The 22,805-nt window shown below is 38.8% G+C and overlaps 1 protein-coding gene across 1 annotated transcript in view; it reads right to left on the bottom strand.

The window, feature by feature from the left end:
* The window catches only part of FBXL13 (F-box and leucine rich repeat protein 13), a gene marked incomplete at its 5' end in the record, with an annotated part of 73,790 nt that extends 51,028 nt beyond the window's left edge, over positions 1 to 22,762 (bottom strand). Inside the window, 10 exon segments of the mRNA XM_052680790.1 lie at positions 5,583 to 5,622; positions 5,625 to 5,726; positions 6,637 to 6,736; positions 13,282 to 13,288; positions 14,568 to 14,596; positions 14,598 to 14,632; positions 16,248 to 16,266; positions 16,268 to 16,372; positions 18,314 to 18,427; positions 22,545 to 22,762. Coding sequence (XP_052536750.1) covers positions 5,583 to 5,622; positions 5,625 to 5,726; positions 6,637 to 6,736; positions 13,282 to 13,288; positions 14,568 to 14,596; positions 14,598 to 14,632; positions 16,248 to 16,266; positions 16,268 to 16,372; positions 18,314 to 18,427; positions 22,545 to 22,762 — 769 coding nt within the window.
* Between the last annotated feature and the right edge of the window lie 43 nt (positions 22,763 to 22,805).

Raw genomic sequence — 22,805 nt, 5'->3', positions numbered from 1 at the left:
ATGGCAACATCTGGATTTAGCTTTGAGGAGAGCTGTTTCTAATACAGGCCTTTATCTTCAAACCTCACCTTAGAGCAGGCATATCCAACCCATGGCCAGTAGGCCTCACACTGTGGCTGCTTTTTGCCCCAGCCATCATGATGGCAGCTCTGCCCCACCAAGCGGCCTGGACTGAGCCTCAGCACCAACCAAACATTGGTGCAATATGAACCCCATCTGGGCTGAAGCCATGGCATAGGGCCCAGAGTAGTGCCAGCTCAATTTTATGGCAAAGAATTTTATGCATTTTGACACATAGGCTGATCACAGTCCTGTGAACAGCAAAGAATACGCAGCTGTGCTTTTCATTCTGATGAAGGAATTTGAGACCAGATTTCAAAAATGCTGAAAAAGTCTTCTTTTTGTTTTTTTGTTTATTCTTGAGACCATTTTCAGTCAACTCAATTACAAGTGCATGTAGTGACAGGACGAGGGGAAATGGCTTTAAACTGGAAGAGAGCATATTTAAATTAGACAGTAGAAATTGTTTACTGCGAGGGTGGTGAGACACTGTTCAAGGCTGGGCTGGATGGGGCTGTGAGCAACTTAGAATCATAGAATCATAGAATCACCAAGGTTGGAAACGACCTAAAAGATCATCCAGTCCAACCGTTCACCCATTCCCAGTAGCTCCCACTAAACCATGTCCCTCAACGCAACATCCAGCCTTTCCTTGAACACCCCCAGGCTCGGTGACTCCACCACCTCCCTGGGCAGTCCGTTCCAGTGCCTGACCACCCTTTCCGAAAAGTAATACTTCCTCATGTCCAGCCTGAATCTCCCCTGCCGTAGCTTGAAGCCATTCCCCCTGGTCCTATCACTAATGACACGAGAGAAGAGGCCGACCCCCAGCTCACTACAACCTCCCTTCAGGAAGCTATAGAGAGCAATGAGGTCTCCCCTGAGCCTCCTCTTCTCCAGGCTGAACATTCCCAGCTCCTTCAGCCTCTCCTCATATGGCCTGTGTTCCAGACCCCTCACCAGCTTTGTTGCCCTCCTTTGAATACGCTGCCCAGGGAGGTGGTGGAGTCACCGTCCCTGGCAGTGTTCAAGGCGCGTCTGGATGACGGTTTAGTACTAGTGGTGGCAATGGTGATGAGGAGACGGTTTGACTGGATGATCTTATAGGTCGTTTCCAACCTTGTGATTCTTGTGATTCTTGTGATTCCAGGGCCTCAATATCTTTCTTGCAGTGAGGGGCCCAAAACTGGACACAGTACTCGAGGTGCGGCCTCACCAGTGCTGAATATAGGGGAACAATCACCTCTCTGCTCCTGCTTGCAACACTGTTTCTGATGCAAGCCAGGATGCCATTGGCCTTCTTGGCCACCTGGGCACACTGTCGGCTCATGTTCAGCCGAGCATCAATCAATACCCCCAGGTCCACTTCCTCTATGCAGTCCTCCAGCCACACCGCCCCAAGCCTGTAGCGTCGCCTGGGGTTGTTGTGGCCGAAGTGCAGGACCCGGCATTTGGCCTTGTTGAAACTCATCCCATTGGCTTCAGCCCAGCTCTCCAGCCTGTCCAGATCCCTCTGTAGGGCCTCGCTACCCCCAGGCAGATCCACACTTCCAGCCAATTTGGTGTCATCTGCGAATTTACTGAGGGTGCACTCGATGCCCTCATCGAGGTCATCAATAAAGATATTGAAGAGAACAGGCCCCAGCACCGACCCCTGGGGAACACCACTCACGACCGGTCGCCAGCTGGATTTGACTCCATTCACCACCACTCTCTGTGCCCGGCCCTCCAACCAGCTCCTTACCCAGCCAAGAGTGTATCCATCCAAGCCTCGGGCTGCCAGCTTCTGCAGGAGAATGCTGTGGGAGACAGTGTCAAAGGCTTTGCTGAAGTCTAGGTAGACCACATCAACAGCCTTTCCCTCATCCACCAGATGGGTCACTGGATCATAGAAGGAGATCAGGTTGGTCAAACAGGACCTGCCCTTCACGAACCCATGCTGGCTAGGCCTGATCCCCCGGTCACCCCGCACATGCTGCATGATCTCCCTCAAGACAATCTGCTCCATAACCTTCCCTGGCACCGAGGTCAGGCTAACAGGCCTGTAGTTCCCCGGATCCTCCTTACTATCTTTCTTGTAAATGGGAGTCACATTGGCAAGCCTCCAGTCTTCTGGGACCTCACCAGTCAACAAGGAGCGCTGACAGATGATGGAAAGCGGCTCGGCTATCACCTCCGCCAGTTCCCTCAGCACTCTCAGGTGGATCTAAACTTCGTTTAGAGGGAGGTGTCCCTGCTTACAGCAGGAGGTTGGAACTATGAGATCTTAAAAGTTTCTTCCAATCCAAATAACTTATTCTATGATTCTATGACTCTATGAAATATATAACCTGCAAATTTTCAGAATTAATGTATAGAGTCACAATCAGGTATTCAACTCAAAAATCTGATCATGTCTGTCTATCAGACTTTTATAATCCCTCTCTTAGCAGAGAGAAATATCTCTCACTTTATAGTCACTCCTTACTCATGTCATTGCTTTTTGGCAGTACATACATTTGTGAACAACTCTAATGCCATGAAATTCTAGATTTATATCAACACACACGTTATTAGCAATAACACAGTGTCCTAAAATAGGAATAGAATAAGAGAAGTTCTGTTATTCTCTTCATGAAAATTTAACTGAAGAAAATAAAATAAAATCTGTCTTTCTTATGACAGGCACTAAATAATTAGTTCCCAGAACTTCATACAGGCAAAGTGTGAAACAATGTTTTTTAACTCAGAGAGAACTCAGAAATGATACATAAAATTTAAAAGAATATATTACTATAGGATACTATTGGACATGTTTTCCAGAAGACACGCTGAAAAGCACATTGTTAGAGTGTAGGAAATGTCACACAATAAACCCTACTATGGTTTAGTTTTGTACTCAAATGCATAGGGAAAACAACATCATAAAAGGATGCAACATTTCAAAGTTCAGCGCCCAGAAAGGAAACAGTGTAGCTGTGTGTAATTCATCTCGGCTTTCTGGCTTTATTATCTGCCAAAGTTCATTATAATATTTAAATCAATTAGTTTACTAAGTAACTTGCAGGCTGATATCATCAAGATTGTTATTCTATCCTCTGATTTAAAAGCCAAAACCATGATCAAATATTTTTTTATTCCTGGCCAACTGTTCTTTTCCATCACCACTCGAGAGAGAAAATTGTTCTCATCCACAGTTACACAATCACTCTCTAAAGGAAAAGAAAACACACTGAAATCAACAATTTTAATAATGTATTATCTGATGGAATAATAAATGCACTCAAATGTAGTCTCAAAATGTCAAATCATACTTTTTTGGAAAATAAAAACATTTTCCTTTCCTTTTTTTTTTTTAAATACGTATGCATTCAATTAAAGCACAGTCTAGGAAAGAGTCCATTGGTAATACTCTACTGTTAGAGAAACACTGAAGAAAAGGGGAATCAAAAACATCCCTTGGAGTTTTGCCCAGTTGCAACAAAGGGCTTACTTTTCTCATGGAAACACTATAAAGATGTTTTAACACTATTCATGATAAAATAGTTGAATAGTGGTTGGGATGCAGGTAACTCCTAATGAACCAAGCACAGTTTCACAGCTAGTACTGAACCTTTAACACTGATCATAAAGACTGATCATAAATTTTCCTGCCCATTTACCTGTTTAATGGAGCCATCAGCTGCCCTGGGAAAAAGAGGACTGGCTTGAAATTATTGAAAAATGCTATCACAAAGAGAATTAACCTCTGATCACATGGTCATATGTACTCCGATTATTATCAGGAAGGAATAAGATATTTTTCCACATCCAGAGGAACTCTTTGGACAGCAGAATCAAGTGCCTTTTATCTATACAAAGGTTCAAGCACTACATTAATATGTTGGCCAACTCTGGAATTCTCAGTTTCTTTAGTCTAGAAAAATACACTTGAAGATCTAGGGTAGACAAAATTTGACTTGATCTTAAACTGCCATAAGTATAGTGTACTGTAAATATTCCACAGGCACCTCTCTAAAAGATTTTCAGCAGTTATCATCTCTAAGTGACAGAAGGATGAATTCTTACCATACAGTTTCAGTGGACCTTTATGCATCTATTCTGATTTCTTTGGAGTAAAAAAAGGAATGTATTGAGGAATCAAAACTTTCCATGAACTTCATCTCCTGACTTTAAGTTGTTATGTAGCTATCACCTCAACTTTGGAATAATCATAGAAACAGAGAATCATAGAATTGCTGGTTGGAAAAGACCTTACAAATCATAAAGTCCAACCACAACCTAACCATACCACCCTAACTCTAACGTCCTTCTGCTAAATCGTTACCCTGAGCACCACATCCAACCAGTTTTTAAACACATCCAGGGATGGCGACTCAACCACCTCCCTGTCCCTGGGGAGCCTATTTAGTGCTTAACAACTCTTTCTGTAAAGAAGTTTTTCCTGATATCCAACCTAAACCTCCTCTGTTGCAATTTGAGGCATTTCCCCTCATCCTGTCACCTGTCACCAGGTAGAAGAGACCAATCCCACTCTCTCTGTAAGCACCTTTCAGGTATTGGAAGAGAGCAATAAGGTCTCCTCTCTGCTTCCTTTTCCTCAGACTAAACAGCCCCAGTTCCTTCAGTCGCTCCTCACAGGGCATATTCTCCAAGCCCTTGTTGCCCTTCTTTGGACCTGCTCCAGCACCTCAGTGTCCCTTCTGTTCTGAGGCACCCAAAACTGAACACAGTACTCAAGGTGAGGCCTCACCAGTGCCGAGTATAGGGGCAGGATGACTTCCCTAATCCTGCTCACCACACCATTCCTGATACAAGCCAGGTTGCCATTGGCCTTCTTGGCCACATGGGCACACTGCTGGTTCATATTCAGCTGACTGTTCATCAGTACATCAAGGTCCCTTTCCATCAGGCAGCTTTCCAGCCACTCCTCCCCAAGCATACAACAGATAATTGTGCTGTTATCCAGAGGGGCCTTGACAGGCTGGAGAAAGGCTGGCAAGAATCTCATGAAGTTCAGCAAAGAGAAGAGCAAAGTCCTGCATCTGGAGAGGAACAATCCTAGGCACCAGGACACACTGGGGGCCACACAGCTTGAAAACATCTCTGATAGATGTGGCCCTGTGCACTCTATTCTGGGTGTCCCTTCTTGAGTAGGGATTGGGCCAGATAGACTCAGAGCTCCCAACCATCCTCAGATAACCTAAGATTCTGCAATTCTGTTATCTCAGTGTAGCTGGATTCTGGCACTTTGATATATTTAAGCATACATTTGCATTTAAATCTTATTTGTCATGTTACAGCATTTCACGCATAATAGAAACTACTCTGCAATATTCAGCCATTTGGATAGTTCTGGGCTTACAGATTGTGGTGAGGGGACAAATTTAAATTAATTTTACAGATCTCATACTCATTTATTTCATTATGACTCGAACTCTAGAAAAGAATACAGGCTGCAAAATGAGATAAGCTAAAGTGAAAACTTAATTTAAAGAAAGAGTGAAAATAAATAAATATGTATATGTGTGTGTAGTACTTACTGATGGTTATAAAGCTTGGCCAGTGAAGAGAATACTTGAGAGAGAACCTTGAAGGTTCAAGTACAGTACATAAGGACGCCTCTTCTGCAATATATTCACTACTATTCTGTTCTGAACCTTACGCTTTACTGATGAAAAATTGATCTAAAAATTTAAGCAATTCATATGTAATTCATATGTAATTCAGTACTAAAAATATATGTGTGCGTATGCAAAATATACATAAGTATGAAAATCTATAATAAAAATAAGAAGTTGAATTGTTACTTTATCTTTCGTCTTTAAGATGCAAAAAAATCCTAATGCTGTTTAGGATTATTTTTCCTAATTACTGGCCTACTGATATATCGAGGTATCAAGAAGTGGCAACCTGTTATCTCACTTTTAGCAGAAGAGTCCTTTGTTGATTCAAGCTGCAGGCTAGGGATAACTAGATCTTTGACTAAAAACATTACATTTTGTAGTATCTATCAAAAGTTCAAGCTGAAGAAGTTTTTAAAAAAGATTACAAATTTAAATTAAGATTACAGAGTCATCTCAGTAATTTAAGATTTGACCAAATAAAGGCTACATGCACTTAGAAGCTGGACATTGCAGTGTCTTTTAGGTGTTGGTGCTTCAAATTTGAGCAGGCACTTTGCAAAATATACACAAAAATGAAACACATCAGAAGTTCAATTAAAAAAAACAAAAACACCTTACACGGACAACAGGCAGCTGCCATGAAGCAGAAAGTAGGAAATGCAAGCAGTTGTTCAGACAACCTATGGAGCTGAAGACACTTCACTTAACAGTCTAAATTTAGTGGACTATAGCCAAGAATTAGCAGCCAATTGTCCTTTCAGTTCCACTGGTTTCATAATGACATTGCACAAGCAACTTTGGTTCAGTTGCTTCAACATTTTTATTCATAAAGCCAAGTAGAATAGGTCAAACTGTGGGATCAAATTTATATCCTAGGCCTTCAGCATTCTTAAAATAACCTGCCTCCTTTTTATATTATTTTTAAAAAGTAAATAAAGTTACAATAAAATATTGACAATTATTATCTTACTTATTCACTCCATAACGAACTGTTCGGAGTTACTAGCATCCAGGCTTGACTAACTTGAGCACATCTTGCTAGATCAACAATATTTACATAACAGGAAAGTCTGGGTCAGAAAAACAGAGAAACATGGTATTGAAAGCTATTCATTAGGAAGTACAGCTTCAGTAAATGATACACATACATCTATTCTAAAAAGAAGAAAAACAACCAGAGCTAATTTCAAATTAAATACTTCTTAATATTCTTAAGCTCTTTAAACCCTTTAAACGTGGGCAGAATGTCAATAATTGCTCTTATGAACAGCCTTAAAAAATAAGAAAAGATGGCTTTAATCAAAAACTGTGATGGAGAAAGATGGATATGAGTTTCTAAACTGATGTTTTCCATGGACTGTCAGCTTTTTTGTTTCATCTACATTAAAACAACACTTGTAAAAGCTATACTGATAGTTTAGCATATAAAATATTGTTACCACAAACACCATTCTGAAACATTAAATGATTGTGGCACCTAATTATTCCAAAAAGATCTTGCCCTGATAGATAGATAGTACTGGATGCAACAAGCTCAAGCCATAAGAGACTGAAAGTAAACAGCATTTGGCAATCTTTTTCCATAGCTTTTCACCTGTCATTTTAAGGCCAATTCCATACAGTGTTTCTGCCAATACAATATTAATGTTTCAGTTTATAAAAAACTCAGTAAACAAAATGAGAGAAAATATGGTAAAATTTAATTGCAACAGAAGAAAACATGCAGTATATTCTAATCATCTGAAAATACAAAATACATTTAAGACTCAGAGTAAGACCATATACTGAATATTATATAAGACAGCAGGAGAGAGGGTTTAGAATGGATGTCAGGGAGTTGTTCTTCACAGAGGGAGTGGTGAGGTGCTGGAACAGGTTGCCCAGAGAGGCTGTGGATGCCCTGTCCATGGAGGTATTCAAGGCCAGGTTGGATGGCTTCTGGGCAGCCTGGTCTGGTATTAAATGTGGAGGTTGGTGGCCCTGCATGCGACAGGGGGGTTGTGCTTGATGATCTTTAAGGTCCCTTCCAATCCAAGACATTCTATGATTTACATAGTAAAAACTCCCACAACCCATATCATTTGCAGAACTGAAGTACTACACCATATGCCAAAATACAGTACAATATCTGAAATGAAACTCAACGTTTAAAATATTTAGTTGAAAGTAGGAAAAAAGAAACTACCTAAAAGAAGCATAGTAAGAAAAAATGAAAAACACTATTTTTCCTAAACCAATTTCTATGTAAGGAATGTTTTATGCCTGTAATGTAAATAATTATTTTCATAACTGCACAATAATCTAGGCCTCTCCAAAAGTAATGCCTCCTATTTATTTCCATGGAAACTACAACGGATACAAAGAGCACAACAACAGTATTTAATAGAGACAATTCTTACTATCAAAACACTATTTTTCAACATGGTCACTACTATTAGTTATGCAAGTTCAACAACGATGATTAACAGTACGCATGCTGTACCTGTAAACATTTGCACCAGTGGAGGTGACCCACTATCACTGTCACCACTGATGAAACGCACCACTCACACCTCACTGTGCTCACCTACATTGCTTGGTCTCCACATTCAGAAGTGTCAGTGAATGTCAGTGGGTGTCACTTCTTCTGCATGGAGAAATTCAAGTACAGACTTTTGATTGATACAGCCATACTAATTCTCAAGATATTTATGTGATTCAGAATGCAGCTAGGCACAGTTTGATCTAAAAAAACAAACAAACAAACAAACAAACAAAACAGAAATGTGCAGCCCCTTTAGAACAGTTAAATTCCTTCTGTACACCTCATATCTTCAAAGACTTGAATCCCATGACAATTACAGTTGGACCATCACAGTCCTCTGTTTCATGTGGATTATTTCCCTAACTTCAGAAGTCAGTGTAGCTTAAAACTCCAAGGAATTTTGATACAGCTCACAGAAGTATTTGAGAAAATGAATTGTTTGTTATTATTTATTATTAGGGCTTAGTTTTATTGACAAATAACAGAAGCAAATTTTTGATTTGGTACTTTCCAACCTTATGAATTTTCAGTTCTGAAATGGCCCACTGAAGCATCTATTTCACGTAAAGTCAAGACCGCTATTACAGCAGTGCAATAATTTTCTGTCAGTAATCCAGCACTCGGGTACTGTTGCAGCAGTGATGTTCTTAGGAAACTGTATCATAAAACGATGACATTTAGAAAGTAAATGATTTCCAGATGGCTTTGAACACAGACTTTATTCCAGCATCAAATATAAGCTGACAAGGCTTTTTTTTTTTTTTTTTTTTCATGAAAGCAGAACAGAAAATTACACTAAATAACAGCACATTAATAAAGATTATCACTAAAACAATTGTGGTTTTCAAATGATCCACTGACAAATACATCTGCAGTGTTAGATACAGAAATGTCTCCTAATAAGTTCCAAAACATCAAGAAACTCAGGCATGCTTTATTTTCCACAGTCTGTGAATGCTTAAAAACAAATTCTATGGAATCTACCGTAGAGGAACAAGGAATAAAAATATTATTGAATACAAAGGATCTGACAGTCATAATATGAATAGAAATTGCTGAGCTCTTACATCATAATTCAACAACTATGTCACAGCTTGACTGTTTTCCTCCCCTGCTGGAGCTTATCTACTGCTTTTAAGGAAGACATCCAAACTGATACCCAATATAAACCTCTTGTTAAATGAGATTGTATCTAGTAAACAGATCTACTAAAAAGTGAACAGAAGTAGTTATGGAGGCAGGAAAAGAAAGAGTTCTCTGCCTTTCTGCAGCAAATCACAGAATGGCCAGAGTTGGAAGGGACCTCAAGGATCACGAATCTCCAACTCCCCTGCCACGGGCAGAGCCACCAACTTCCACATTTAGACCAGGCTGCCCAGAGCCCCATCCTGTCTGGCCTTGAACACCTCCAGGGTCAGGGCACCCACAATCTCTCTGGGCAGCCTGTTCCAGCACCTCACCACTCTCTCTGTAAAGAATTTCCCAGACATCCAACCTAAATCTTCCCTCCCTCAACTAAAAACCATTTCCCCTTGTCCTGCAGTTATCAACCCTTTCAAAGAGTTGATTCCCTTCCTGTTTACAGGCTCCCTTTAGGTATTGAAAGGCTGCAATGAGGTCACCCCGCAGCCTTCTTCAGGCTGAACAAGCCCAGCTCCCTCAGCTTGTCTTCACAGGGGAGGTGCTCCATTCTCCTGATCATCTTCATGGCTCTCCTCTGGACCCTCTTCAACAGCTCCCTGTCCTTCCTGTACTGGGGACTCCAGACCTGGATGCAGTACTCCAGATGGAGCCTCACAAGAGCAGAGTAGAGGGGGACAATCACCTCCCTGTCTCTGCTGGCCACCTGTCTTATCATCAGCCCAGGGTACCATTTGCCTTCCGAGCCTTCAGGACCCCCAGGTCCTTCTCTACAGAGCTGCTCTCAAGGACTGCTCCTTCCAGTCTGTGTGGATGCCTGGGATTCCTCTGGCCCAAGTGCAAAACTCTGCACTTTGCCGTGTTGAACCTCATCACATTCATCCTGGCCCACCTTTCTAGCCTGTCGAGGTCCCTCTGAATGGCATCTCTTCCTTCAGCAGTGTCAAATGGTCACAGATATTTAGCAAATGGACACTGTTGCTAGTAAACAGAAGAGTTCTTTCTGTATTTACTGCACTGAATAAAACACAGCTGAATAACTAGGTGACAGAAATACAGGTTTGTACTTTTCTCTGGAACCAGAAAGCTGTATTTTCTTTTTTAATCCAAAATGGAAGCACCTAAATTAGGATTTGATGTTCTTTCTCCACAGCAACAGTTCTCAATGTATATGGGCAGCTCCCAGCTCTTCTGTAATAATTTTTGTTCCCTCTGCAATTTACACATAAATAAAGCCATTATTTTTTGGCACAGGCACCTTCAAGAGCACTTATGTAATAGCTTGTACCATTTATTTCGTATCACATACACAAAAAATACTTGCAAAAATACTTCCAGCACAGCTGTCTCCACCTGTCCTTCCATATGTACTTTAAGACAACCTGCAAGAGGTGCAACCCAATGCCTCACACTTCCAAGTCGCATCTAGGCACACCCCTAGTTGGAATGCCTCCGTATCTTTGTATTTGTTCATTCCAGTCCTTAACCCTCTCTACACCAAAACAACCTCAGAGAATTGGCTCCCTTACCTTGTGTCCCAGCTTCACTTGGGGTAACACTCAGAAAGATGTATTACAGCTGTGCTCCCATACATCACAGCACAGCCCATGACAGCTCAGCATGCCTCATCACTAAGAAATGTCTCAGTGATGGATCCCAATAAGCTTAGGCTGGACACGTGCTTTTCCATCAGCAAAATCTGCAGCTGCTATCCTAAGATGCAGGTTCACCCCTTCACCCATTTCCCCCCTACTCAATCCCCATCTCTTCCCCCCTACCAACTAAGTGCTTGTACAGCTGGACTAAAGAACAGAACCAACTGATTCACTGGAAGGAGAAAAGAGGCTATTTTTTCTAACAGACTTGTTCCCCAGTGCAGATCACTACAAAGTCATATAAATGACTGTAATGAACACGAAGGAGAGAATAGTGCTGGGGCAAGAATGAGTGAATGACAATAAGGGCTGAGACAGTTTCTTTTCAACTACAGTTGCAGGTCCATGATCCTCAGCAAACCTGACATTCTGAGGAATTTGAATACTGAAAACTTGATTGACCATGGTTAAGCAGTACTAAACCATCACTGTATGGATATGTTTTAAATTTAGAGACTGGATCACTGGATCTTAATTCATTCAATCAATAGAAGTAATTTTGCTTTATGTTTCTATTTATTGCAGTGGAGTTGGACTAGATGACCTTTAAGGCTCCCTTCCAGCTGAAATGATTCTATGATGCTATGATTTTATGAAATAAAATTTTAATAAGTATCACTTTTGGATTTTAGATATGTAAACACTATTTAAATAATTACAAAAATAATTCTTCTTCCTAGAATTACACCTTTATACATGGGTCACAGAAATATGGGTTAAAACTGTGTAAGTTATTCAACTTTTTTTTCTTATGCCTTATTATTTCCTATTAAAAATCAGTATTGTTTTCATCTTCTACTTGATTCTTCTCATAAGTGCACGTAAAATCATTCTCTATGTTGGGACCAATGTCTAGGCTGGCAAACTACCTTGCTTTTCAGATCCAGACCTCAGAGTTGGAATTGCATGAGAAGTGGAAAACATTAACATTTTCTGCTAAGCCACTTAGGTAACACTTGACAGTATTTTTGATTTATGATGGCTATAAAATTAATTTTGTATGTAAACAGAAGATAAATCTTTTTTTTTGTACTTTTACAGCTGCTCTGTAGCATTAATAAAAAAGAATGGCTGCATACTACCCAATAGTTATCACTCAAATTTTTTTATGTGGATTCTGGCTTTTGTGTGCATAGATATCACATATTATGAGAGATCTAATTTTCTGCAGCAGCAGCACCCACACATGGCTGAGTCTTCCCAACTCCTCCACCCTGTCCTCAAGTACCAAGGATCCCAGCAACCTAAGAAAAAGAATGCACCATCAACATTACCCTCTCCAAAGAACTACAAGCAATGTATGATAAATAGCTATTCCTTCTTGTTTGAGCTATTAATAACGATAATTTTATTCCTCAAGCAAGATGCAGTTGGCAGACTAAAACCACTACACCACGCTGCTCATTTGCAGGTCACAGCAACAGCTGTGCTTGCTCAGCTGACTAATTCTCGGCTTATTGATAGAATTTTGTCTTTTGAGGTCTCAGCCTACAAGCTGAATCCCACATTTTGTGAGAGAGATTTACATACACTGTCCAATATAGCTGTAAATAACTTTAAGCCATAAGTAACTGCTGTAGATTTTGTTTTGAGATAAGTGCCTCTAAGTCAAAACAGAAGAGGTATAAGAATAACACACTTTGAGCTCACAGTTTGGATGTTAAAAAAACAGGGCTTGGGGATTAAGAAGATAGAAACAACTCTCTCCCAAACTGGAAAATAAGGAGGGCTACTGTTGATATTGTTCATATGGAACTAACAGAAAGATTACATTACCACAGAATTTTTTTAATGAAGAAAAATGCTATTGCAGACCTCAGTCTTTCTGAGAACTCGATCAATTACTTATTCGCAGTTATGAAAAGTCTGATAGGTGTGGACACATGCAATAATAATGTTTTATATAATATGTCTTATATACTGTGGTAGTTTATATAATATTTTGGCATATAATATTATCTTACTAAGAAACAGAAACTTAGGATGTGGCCCTGTAGATCAAATTTTGTTCATTTTACTTCTTGTACCAAAAATTAATCTCTCCCTCTGTGTTATTGGAGTTTACACTTCTATGGGAGGAAACATTGCCCTTTGAGTGCTTTGTTTTGGAAGAGGAGCTCAGATTAGAGAGTCTTCCTTAACATGCACCAGTGTCTGAGAAATTAGAGGTATGGGTGTTATGATTCCCAAGTTCTTCAGGAGAGATATCACTGCTGCTGGATGGGGCCCATGGCTGAATCATTTGACAGCAGAAATTCACTGGTTACTGTATGAGCCAGTAGTAAGAAAATAGCACAGATGGACTCTGTTGATGGACTTGGCCAAAATAAACCAACCTCACGTTCATGAAAACCATATGCACCAACAGTGGAAATCATACAGATGACATCAATAAGACTTAAAGTATGTTGATTTTTGGTGACAGGTCTGCCTGTGTTGTATGTGCATGACAGCACTAGAACTACATACACAATTTAGCAAAGGCTTACAGATCCAAGTTTCCTGTGACTTCAGTGGCATTAGGCACATGATGAAAATTAGCTATCTGTTTTTGAGGTTTAAGCTTTGTTGCAAAAAAACCCAAATTCTGAGTTTACTATAGGCCATAGTGCACAATATATAAAAGAAAAACACACTGTGTTTTACTGAAATATCACTTAAATGTCTTCTCAGTGTTAAATTAGCAGAGAGACTTGATAGGACAAATAAAAGCTTCTACATAAGCTACAGAAGAAAACATTTTACCTGCATTTACAGTGTATCACCCAACTGCAATTACTTGCAGTAACAAACCTGTAACATAGCCAAACTGTCCTCTAAAACTGAAGGTCTTCCATCCGATGCTTAACAATTTTGTTGTTTTTCTTAAATATTGCCCAGATTAAGCACTACTTCTTATACATATTGTTACCAGTCTGAATACAAAGACTCATTTTTATCTGGAACTTCTTGAATCTGGGTAGAACTACCTCCTCTTCTAGAAGTTAGTATATTATTAACAAGCTACATTTTCTAACAGAAAAAAAAAAAAAAAAAGCAACCTTTTCAACAAACAAACACACTTAAACTGGTTTAGAATGTTTTGAATGAAATCTCTCCCTACTAGCTGTGCCCTTGCAGTAGATTCTCCTCTAATCTTGCTTTCAGGGCTCTCACAGTCTTACAGAGCTGCATAATCTCCATATAGTCTTATCTTTGAGAAAATAAACTGCTTTTTATCATCTTCTGGGCTTGGATTAAGAGCTTCTACCCACTGTAAACAAACCCCTTTACTTCTCTTAAAAGTTCCAGTCTCCATCTCCCTGACAAATTTCCTGATTTCTTGTTCTTCTTAGTTTGTAGAAACTTCTGGATGTCAGAATGGAGTGAGCAATACATGCTGATCTGATACTGAAGAAAAGAATACCTCCATCCTTCAGAGGTTGCACCTAACTCAAACTGAAGCAGCTAGAACAATGTGGTCAGGATGCTTTGTTTCCATCACGTAAGCATATCAACAAAAGTAAAATAAAAAATATCACTAAAATATTAAATATACACATAAAAATTAATTAGTACATCAAAAGTGTTCTATTTAATCACAAATCTGTAATAGGGCTTTTTCTGTGAAATGTTTTATGTTTGATGGTAAGATCATTTGAATCAGAATTAATGCAAACAAAAACAAAGTAATTTTTTAAAAAGTTAAAAAAAAAAAAAAGTTTTCTTTAGTCCAGGGCACCAATCTAAAAAAAACCAGCAAAGACAAAACCAAAACAAGCAAACAAAAAAACCCCCAAATCCACAGTAGTCTCTATGTAAAATGCATTGCAAATGCAATGGAAAAATGCTCTTCATAGCCACTAAAAGATGAGAGGAGATAAGTGAGATTACTGCAATTTTCTGCAAAAAAAAGTCAATCATCATTCAAGGTGTAAAACATAAAATTTGTTACATTAAACAGGCAATACAGAATCACTTATCTACTATTATTTTAACAACAACAACAAAAGTCTTGAAATTCTACTAAAATAAACCAAATAATGACAAAGGAATATTTAAGACCCATTTTTGTTTGTGGAAGGCAAGTTAAAACTGCACCTACATTGACATGCTTTGGTGTAAATCAGTTGGGGTCTGACAACACATGGGCAAGCTTCTCTAACTCTTTCTCAAAACACACGGCTCGCTCTTGAACTTTTCCCACACACCACTCCTTCCTTGGTTTGGGTCACAGTGTAACAGAAATCTACTGCAAACAGATCCCAGAAGTCATCAGCGGTTATTCAAGGAAAAAAAAATCAACACTTTTTCTACTCCTTCTTCTCTTTTTCTTAATTCCCAGTCATTGCAGTTAACTTGTTTACAGTGCAACCCGACACTTATATTGGTACCAGCACACTGAATGGAGCTTATCCATATGTCATAGAAGGGAATATATGGTGTAGTTATGCACAATAAATGCCTCCCCTGCCCCTATGAATTTGGAATTAACAAAAGCTGCTTTGTTTGAAAGTAATACTTAGAAGAGAAGAAAGAAGCTAGTAACAGGAAAGAACAGGGGAAACGATAGCATGGCACTTCAGCTCTGTAAAAGCAATGTGTGAGCCATACACAACTATCTGAGCATAAGCCCATAGGTAAAGGTGGCACTTGTGGCCCAATTTTTACTTTTATTTGAAAGGATTCATGTTAATGGTATCTACCTTTAAAGTAGCTGTTGTGTGGAAACATTAAAAATAAACAAACATACCTACAAGACCTGTGGAACATGAATTCTCAGGCAGAGCAAATAAAGCATTTCTTTTTTTTCTGACTTTTCATTTTGGTCTTCACTCCTTCTCCACCTCCCATGAAGATTCACCCTAGCTGAAGCCAAGACTATGACTCTGTGATTCCTCCCACTTTATCTCTATCGCTGTACTCTTCCCAGAAAAGAATACTGGCCCACACCACTCTGTACTTTAGACATACACTCCACTTTCCTACCACCTCCCATGCCTGCTTTTCATCAGCGGCACTGCTCAGTCTTCACAGAAGTGTACCAGCACCACTTGTCCCAGCAAAGCAACTCAGGGAAACTTTGCCTTTCATGGCATTCATGGAACCGAGCAGCCACAGGCCAGTCAACAAACAGCATCTTGCAATACAACCCAGCAAAAAGACAGATACATCACTGGACCAAGTGTATTTAATTTATTTTCTCTTATATGACACAGATTTTTCCCTTATGTAGAATAACTGTGTAAACTTGCATGCAATTTTTCCCTTGTGAATCTGAACCCACATGCTCCACTCGTGTAACTGTTTTTAATATTTGGATGTCATAACGAACTACTGCCAGAGCCATCTTCTGCTCTGCCTTTTTTCTTTTGTTCTTTTTCAGCAAATTGTATTTTATCCATCCTCTGAATTATGAAACAGAATGAATAACATGGCTAACTCAACTTGAATGCAGTAAAATCTATAAAACTGCAGTTTACTTGGAAACACAAAGCAGTCAAGCTCATCAATATAAATTTCTGAATATAAAAGCTGTTTTTTAAATTTAAATAAAATATGTGTTGGTTATTCATTTTAATAAATTTTCTGTTTTTTCTTAATTTCTATATTATCACACAATAAAATCCTGCTTGCTTTCACCATCATATAGCATGCTGTCATCCACTGCTCTTTAATGTTTGGTCCATATTTAAGAAAGGATTTTTGAGTATTTATACAAATAAATTTATAAATGCAAGCATTTGCTTAAGTGTTCCTCTGAATTGGCAACTAAAAGGGTTATTTTTTGTTATTACCAACTTTGAACTTTGCTAAAAATCTCATTTCTGCTCCATGTGAAGTAACAAGATATGATTACATTTAATGTCGCCGATTCATTAAAATGTACCATTTTCCTCTTCATCTGATTTTCTGAAAGGGCTATTAAATAAATTAGATCTTATCAGATCACTTGCATTTGCAAAAATCTCTCTCATTTTGCATTTAAAATATATAATGGATGCATTAATGAATGGGACATTCATATTGTTCCTATCCAACTTCTATGGTAATTAAAAATAACCGTTAGCTCAGACAATCTTCAAAATGCTGTCATAAATGAAAAAGGAAGGACTGCCATGTCCCTGGTACATAAGACAAAAATTTCCTTGCAGCAAGGAAAATTCAGCTATGAGGAAATATTTCCAGTAGAAAGGATTATGAAGTCCTGGAATAAACTGCCAGCAGAGATTGTCATGTCTCCAACACTTGTGATCTTTAAGATCACTAAAATCAGCCTAGAAAAATATTCACCAAGCCCAATGCAGATACAGCTTGTGAAATGTTGACCTCCCTACCAATCCTATGATGCTGTCACCCCTTGTCAGAATTTACGCTAGTGCTTCTAACAGAGCTGTACATCAGATATAGTTAGCAATCTATGATTTCCAAAATAAAATGGCATTGTTAAATCTCTAATGTAATCTATTCTAAATGAAGGATCATTAAATTTTGATACACATGTCTATAACAAAGAAACTAGTGAATATCTTTACTTGCGATTACTGTATTTTAAAAGATACCTATGTACTATCCTCATTGTTTGAAAGGAAAAGAGAGATTACCAGAAGCATAAATTACCTACCACCAAGCACAAAGGAAAATGAATAAAGAGCAGAAGAGAACCCAGATCTATTATGGTCAGACTGAAGCTCTGTTCTGTATTATGAATATTTAAAATCAAACAGAAATATGAAATCTTATGTTAATATTGTCCATGTGCAAATTAAAGTTTCTATTTTAAAGAGATGAACGTTCATGTATTATTTTCTCTTTACAGTTAGAAGTACTTCCACTGCCAAATCAGACCTGTTTTAATACAGGGAGATAAGGAAAAGCTAACTGAACATGTGAAGCAAAAGTACTATGTGTGCTTGAGGGAGGGCTCAATCTAACTGAAATTATCTTTTATCCTTCATATCCTCTCTTCAGTCGATCAACTTTATCCAGCAATTAAGCAAATTAAATAAATGCTCTCTGCATAAATCTTCCCTTCATCCATTACTATGCACACCACTTGTTACATGACTTTAATCCATATTTATTTTAATAATCCTCTTAGAACTTCTAAAAAATCAAAGCTGTTTAAGACTAGGAGCAATGATCTTTCATTTTAAGAATATCCCCCTAAATGCTATGCTCACCTCTGATGAAGTTAATTTTTGGAAGACTATAAATCAGTATCAACAGAAAGAAATACAAACTTTTCCGACATCAGATGTAACAAAAATAATATGAGAAAAATCTTAAAAACAGAATTTGAGTTATTTGGTATTAGAAGGTTTGTTTACAGTACAGAGTTAATTCATATAATATATTTGATGATTTTTACCAGTTGTGTATCTACTCCAAAAAGTGTGTCCAGGTGAGTTTCTGAAATCCTCCTTAATTTTGGGTGTAAAGATGAATCAATACACAGATATCTTCAAAAATGAAAGAAATTACATTAATTATAACAGTTACATTGAGCACAATCAAATTACATTGAACATAGGAGTATCCTGAAAAGAAAACACATATTTTCTCTGTGCTTAATAGATTATAGTTACAAAATACACTTATTAATAAAAAGATTAAGACCTGTATCAGTTTAATTACAATTGACTATAGGAGACATTTTAAAGTGTTTACAGAATACAAAAACAAATGACCACGTGTCTGCATACATCAGAATGTTTCAGTTGCTAGACTTCAAAGCATTGGGTTTAGGGCAGTAATAAAATACATGGTATTTCCATAAATATTCCTATTAAAAAATTCATTTTTTAAAAATGCATTCAAGAAAGAACATCCATAAAACAGGATAATTTCATTTATCTAATGAAAAACAGACTGTAAAACAAGATTAACTGTGTGCAGCATAGAATATGTTGAATTAAGAAGCATGACCAGATATCAATCCAGTAATCAATACCGAAAACAAAATACAGGTAGTAAGATTTGCAAATTTGCACTGCATTTTAGTAATGCTGCAGAATAACTGATGAACAGTTTTTCTCACTTGTGTTCAGCCATCTTCATCTAAAATCTATGGCTCATTTATTTTTGGATTATGAGTTCACATACAGACATATCTTCTAAATTATATTGATATTTAAAAGCATATGAGCAAACTCTGGTTATTTAAATTACTACTATGAACTAGAAAGATTCTATTTCCAGATAAAAATTTCAGAACATGACTGTGCATCTTTAATGAGACAGTAATCCACATTAAAGCAAAAGAAGTTATCCTGGGGCGCACTCTATGTTTATAGTTCCCTCTGCTGGTTATCAATAAAGTAGCTCCCAACAGTTATCACAAAAGCAGCATCTGAGTTTTTAGATTTTCTTCCAGCCCTGATTTTTAAAAACCTGCTTTTCTTTGTCTCAACCCACTTCCCACTACTGCTGTTCTCCTTGATGCAGCTGGATGGTGCTAACTCTCGATGTCTAATTTCTGCCTTCAGAATCTGGTCTGACCTCTGGAAGCTCATCACCCAAATTCTGACTGTGCAACTCACTATCATAGAATCATAGAATAGCTTGGGTCAGAAAGGACCCCAAGGATCATTAAGTTCCAACTCCCCTGCCAGTTATCTTTAATTTTTTCCAAACCATTTATTCATATGCATGCACCCTATGGGTAAAGATACTTCATTTTCCAGCATCCATGTTGATTTTCTCCTGTTATTATTATAAAACAACTGATATGTATAAATGAGTAAATATATTTAAAAATATATAAATATATATATACATATCTGAAGCAACTGCTACATCTGTGCTGGATCAACTCAATATCTGAATGTAATGGCTTTCTCACCATACCAACTCAACTGAGAAAGATTTGTAACTGCAGAGCAGTCAGGAAAGAGATCACTGACAGCCATAACAAAGAAGTACAATAATAGAGACTTTTGGCCATGAGTCTGTGCCGTTTCTTTACATGCCTACAAGTCAAGACCACTATAATAAGGCAAAACATTACATTTTTTTAATGCACAGACAATGAAACACAACTGTCTTCAGTTTACACACATTGAATATTTGGTAATACTTATCAACCCACTTCTTACAACCTTAGCATGATGTTCTTAATACAAACAAGTATCTATGTATACCTTGATGGGGAATATATTAAGAAAATATTATAAATCTAACATCTTACTAAATCTAAAATCTTACTGTTGTCATTCATGACAAATAATGCTTTTTAATACTATCTAGACATTTAAATAACTTTCCTCAAAAGTTCTCCTACGGACAGATTTCCCAAAGCCGATCCCAAGGCTGTTGTTCAGCTACTCCCTCTCCTGGATCAACTCAGTACCTGTCTACCATATGAATTCCAGTCATTAGTATAGAGTCAAGTTCATGCTCTTTTCTTTTTCCCTTTAATGTGAACACAACAGCTTTTTTTCCTCTCATGTTCTGAAAGGTCTAACACACAGAAAATCCACAAAAGCCATTGCGGTGACCTCACTGCAGCCTTTCAATACCTAAAGGGAGCCTACAAACAGGAGGGGAGTGAACTCTTTGAAAGGGTAGATAACTGCAGAACAAGGGGAAATGGTTTTTAGTTGAGGGAGGGAAGATTTAGGTTGGGGGTCAGGGGGAAATTCTTTACAGAGAGAGTGGTGGGGTGCTGGAACAGGCTGCCCAGAGAGGTTGTGGATGCCCTGTCCCTGGAGATGTTCAAGGCCAGTTTGGGTGGGACCCTGGGCAGCCTGGTCTGGTATTAAATGTGAGGTTGGTAGCCCTTCATATGGCGGGTGTTGCTGGAGATTCATGATCCTTGAGGTCCATTCCAACCCTGGCCATTCTGTGATGCAGGCTTGTCTGCAAAGCTTCTCTTTAACTTTCTCTCCCTTTCTGCATACATTGAACAACAGATAAAAATAAACTCATACCTTCAAATTTATTCTTACCCCTTAAAGTCTATTCCACACAATATCCTTGTGTGGAATACACAGCTATTGAGAATCAACAGTTTTGTTATATACAGTATTGAAGATCTGCTGTTCACTGTGTATTCAAATTACACTAACATCTATATTTTACATTCACCATGACACCTTGCTTAAATTTCACTACAGTATCATAAATGTTACATGTTATTATTTCAGATCTACCTGCAATAGAAGACTACACTGTACACCGAATGCATTTTGGCAAAGCCAGTGGAGGCCTACATCTCCAGGAAGAGCTCCAATTAGGTGGGCTGCAGCCTAAAGCAGCCCCTATTCCAAAACAGATCTACAAATGTGTCACAACTATTGTCAACATTGTTTCTTCTGGAGGCTCACAAAGTCTGGCCTATAGTTGCTATCCCTGTCAGTACAAAAGGAGGGTGTATGAGCCACGAGGCCTGGCCATGACCTTTAGTCTTCCGCTATCCCTGACCAGATGCTTGACTTCTCTCACAAGCTTCTTCATTCCAGCTGTAATCCCTGACCTTCCCATTCCTATTCCTAAATGTGTAGCAACCTATCCTTCAGCTGAGTCATTTGGCAGAAAAGCAGTGATCCAGCTTTGCACCCACATTTAATTTAAACACTGTGTGAACACAGCTACAGTGAAGTCACATTAAGCATACAACTTGCAGGATTTCATTTTGCCTGATGTTTTATGGTTATTGATGAAAGTAAATCTGGATGAGATCTGAAAGAAGAAATCACACAGGAATGAAAGAATCCAACGCAGCAGGGAATCCCCAGTTATTTGGACATGACTATTTGGACACCAAGTGCGCGTGGATCATGTCCAAACCACAACATAACCATAAATGACTTAAGCAAATGTCCACTTTAGAACTCCACATCCTTCTTAATTTTGAGAATGTTTAAAAAAAAAAACAAAACAAAAAAAAAAACCACAACATAAATGTTTATAGAACTCAGCTTAGGTATGGTATGCCTTAATACCGAGACCAGTATCATCTCATTTGTCTCCATACAAAGCATACTGGAACCTCATAAAGAATGACAATGACAAAAAAAATTCTTGTAGGCACCCGTGAGCACCAACACCTAAGAAACAAGGAAAAATAAAAATAAAAAAAGAATGAAAAGATCTTACAGAGGCTGATTTTGTAACTAGTTCTTTCCCTTAAGTAACCCCCTTTATTCTGAACCTTAATTATTTCATTTTCAGTTTCACATTCTTTTGGTTTTCTGAGTGTAAAGAAAAACAACCCAAAAGGAATGATCAGGAGAAAGATTCTCAGAAGTGCTCAATCTGCCCGGCATGCTGCTCTGTAATTATTCTAATTGGCTCAAGATTTCCTTAGAAATGTTTCCATGGGAATCCTGGCTGTAAGAGCTGCCTCCAAGTGAGTCTGTTTTGGTACCTGAGGACTATCAGGGAGCCTCTGAAACTGCTTTGTGCGTCATCTTTGTTCAAGGAGACTGAAACACGGGTAAAACGTGTAGAAAACGGGATTGATAAACGGGAAAGGTAAAACGGGAAGAAACCAAACAAATAGAGCAGAATGGTGAAGAATCCCAAAGCCAAAAACGCAAACCGTACGCCCCACGGCCCCACTCCGCAACACTTCACGGAAGCTTCTTTACTCTGGTCCCAACACGGCACCTGAGACGCGGCCCACGTCCACCTGCGTCAGGCCGCGCAGAGGCCTTTACCTCGTAGATCTGGACGAGTCCGTGCCGCCTCAGGTAGGAGCGAAGCTCGGGGCCGCCGCTTCGCAGGGCAGCCACGGCCGCAAGGCGTCGCGGTCGCGTAGCAACGGGCCGGGATGGAGGTGCTGCCCCGGGCCTGCCCGCCCCGCCCCGCCCCTTCCACACACGCGTTGGTTCCCCG

The sequence above is a fragment of the Tympanuchus pallidicinctus genome, unplaced genomic scaffold (assembly GCF_026119805.1).
Source record: "Tympanuchus pallidicinctus isolate F22 unplaced genomic scaffold, pur_lepc_1.0 scaffold19, whole genome shotgun sequence".
In the NCBI taxonomy this organism is placed as follows: Eukaryota; Metazoa; Chordata; class Aves; order Galliformes; family Phasianidae; genus Tympanuchus; species Tympanuchus pallidicinctus.
Note: the sequence above shows the minus strand (reverse complement) of the source record. Positions and strands in the feature narration are given on the sequence as shown.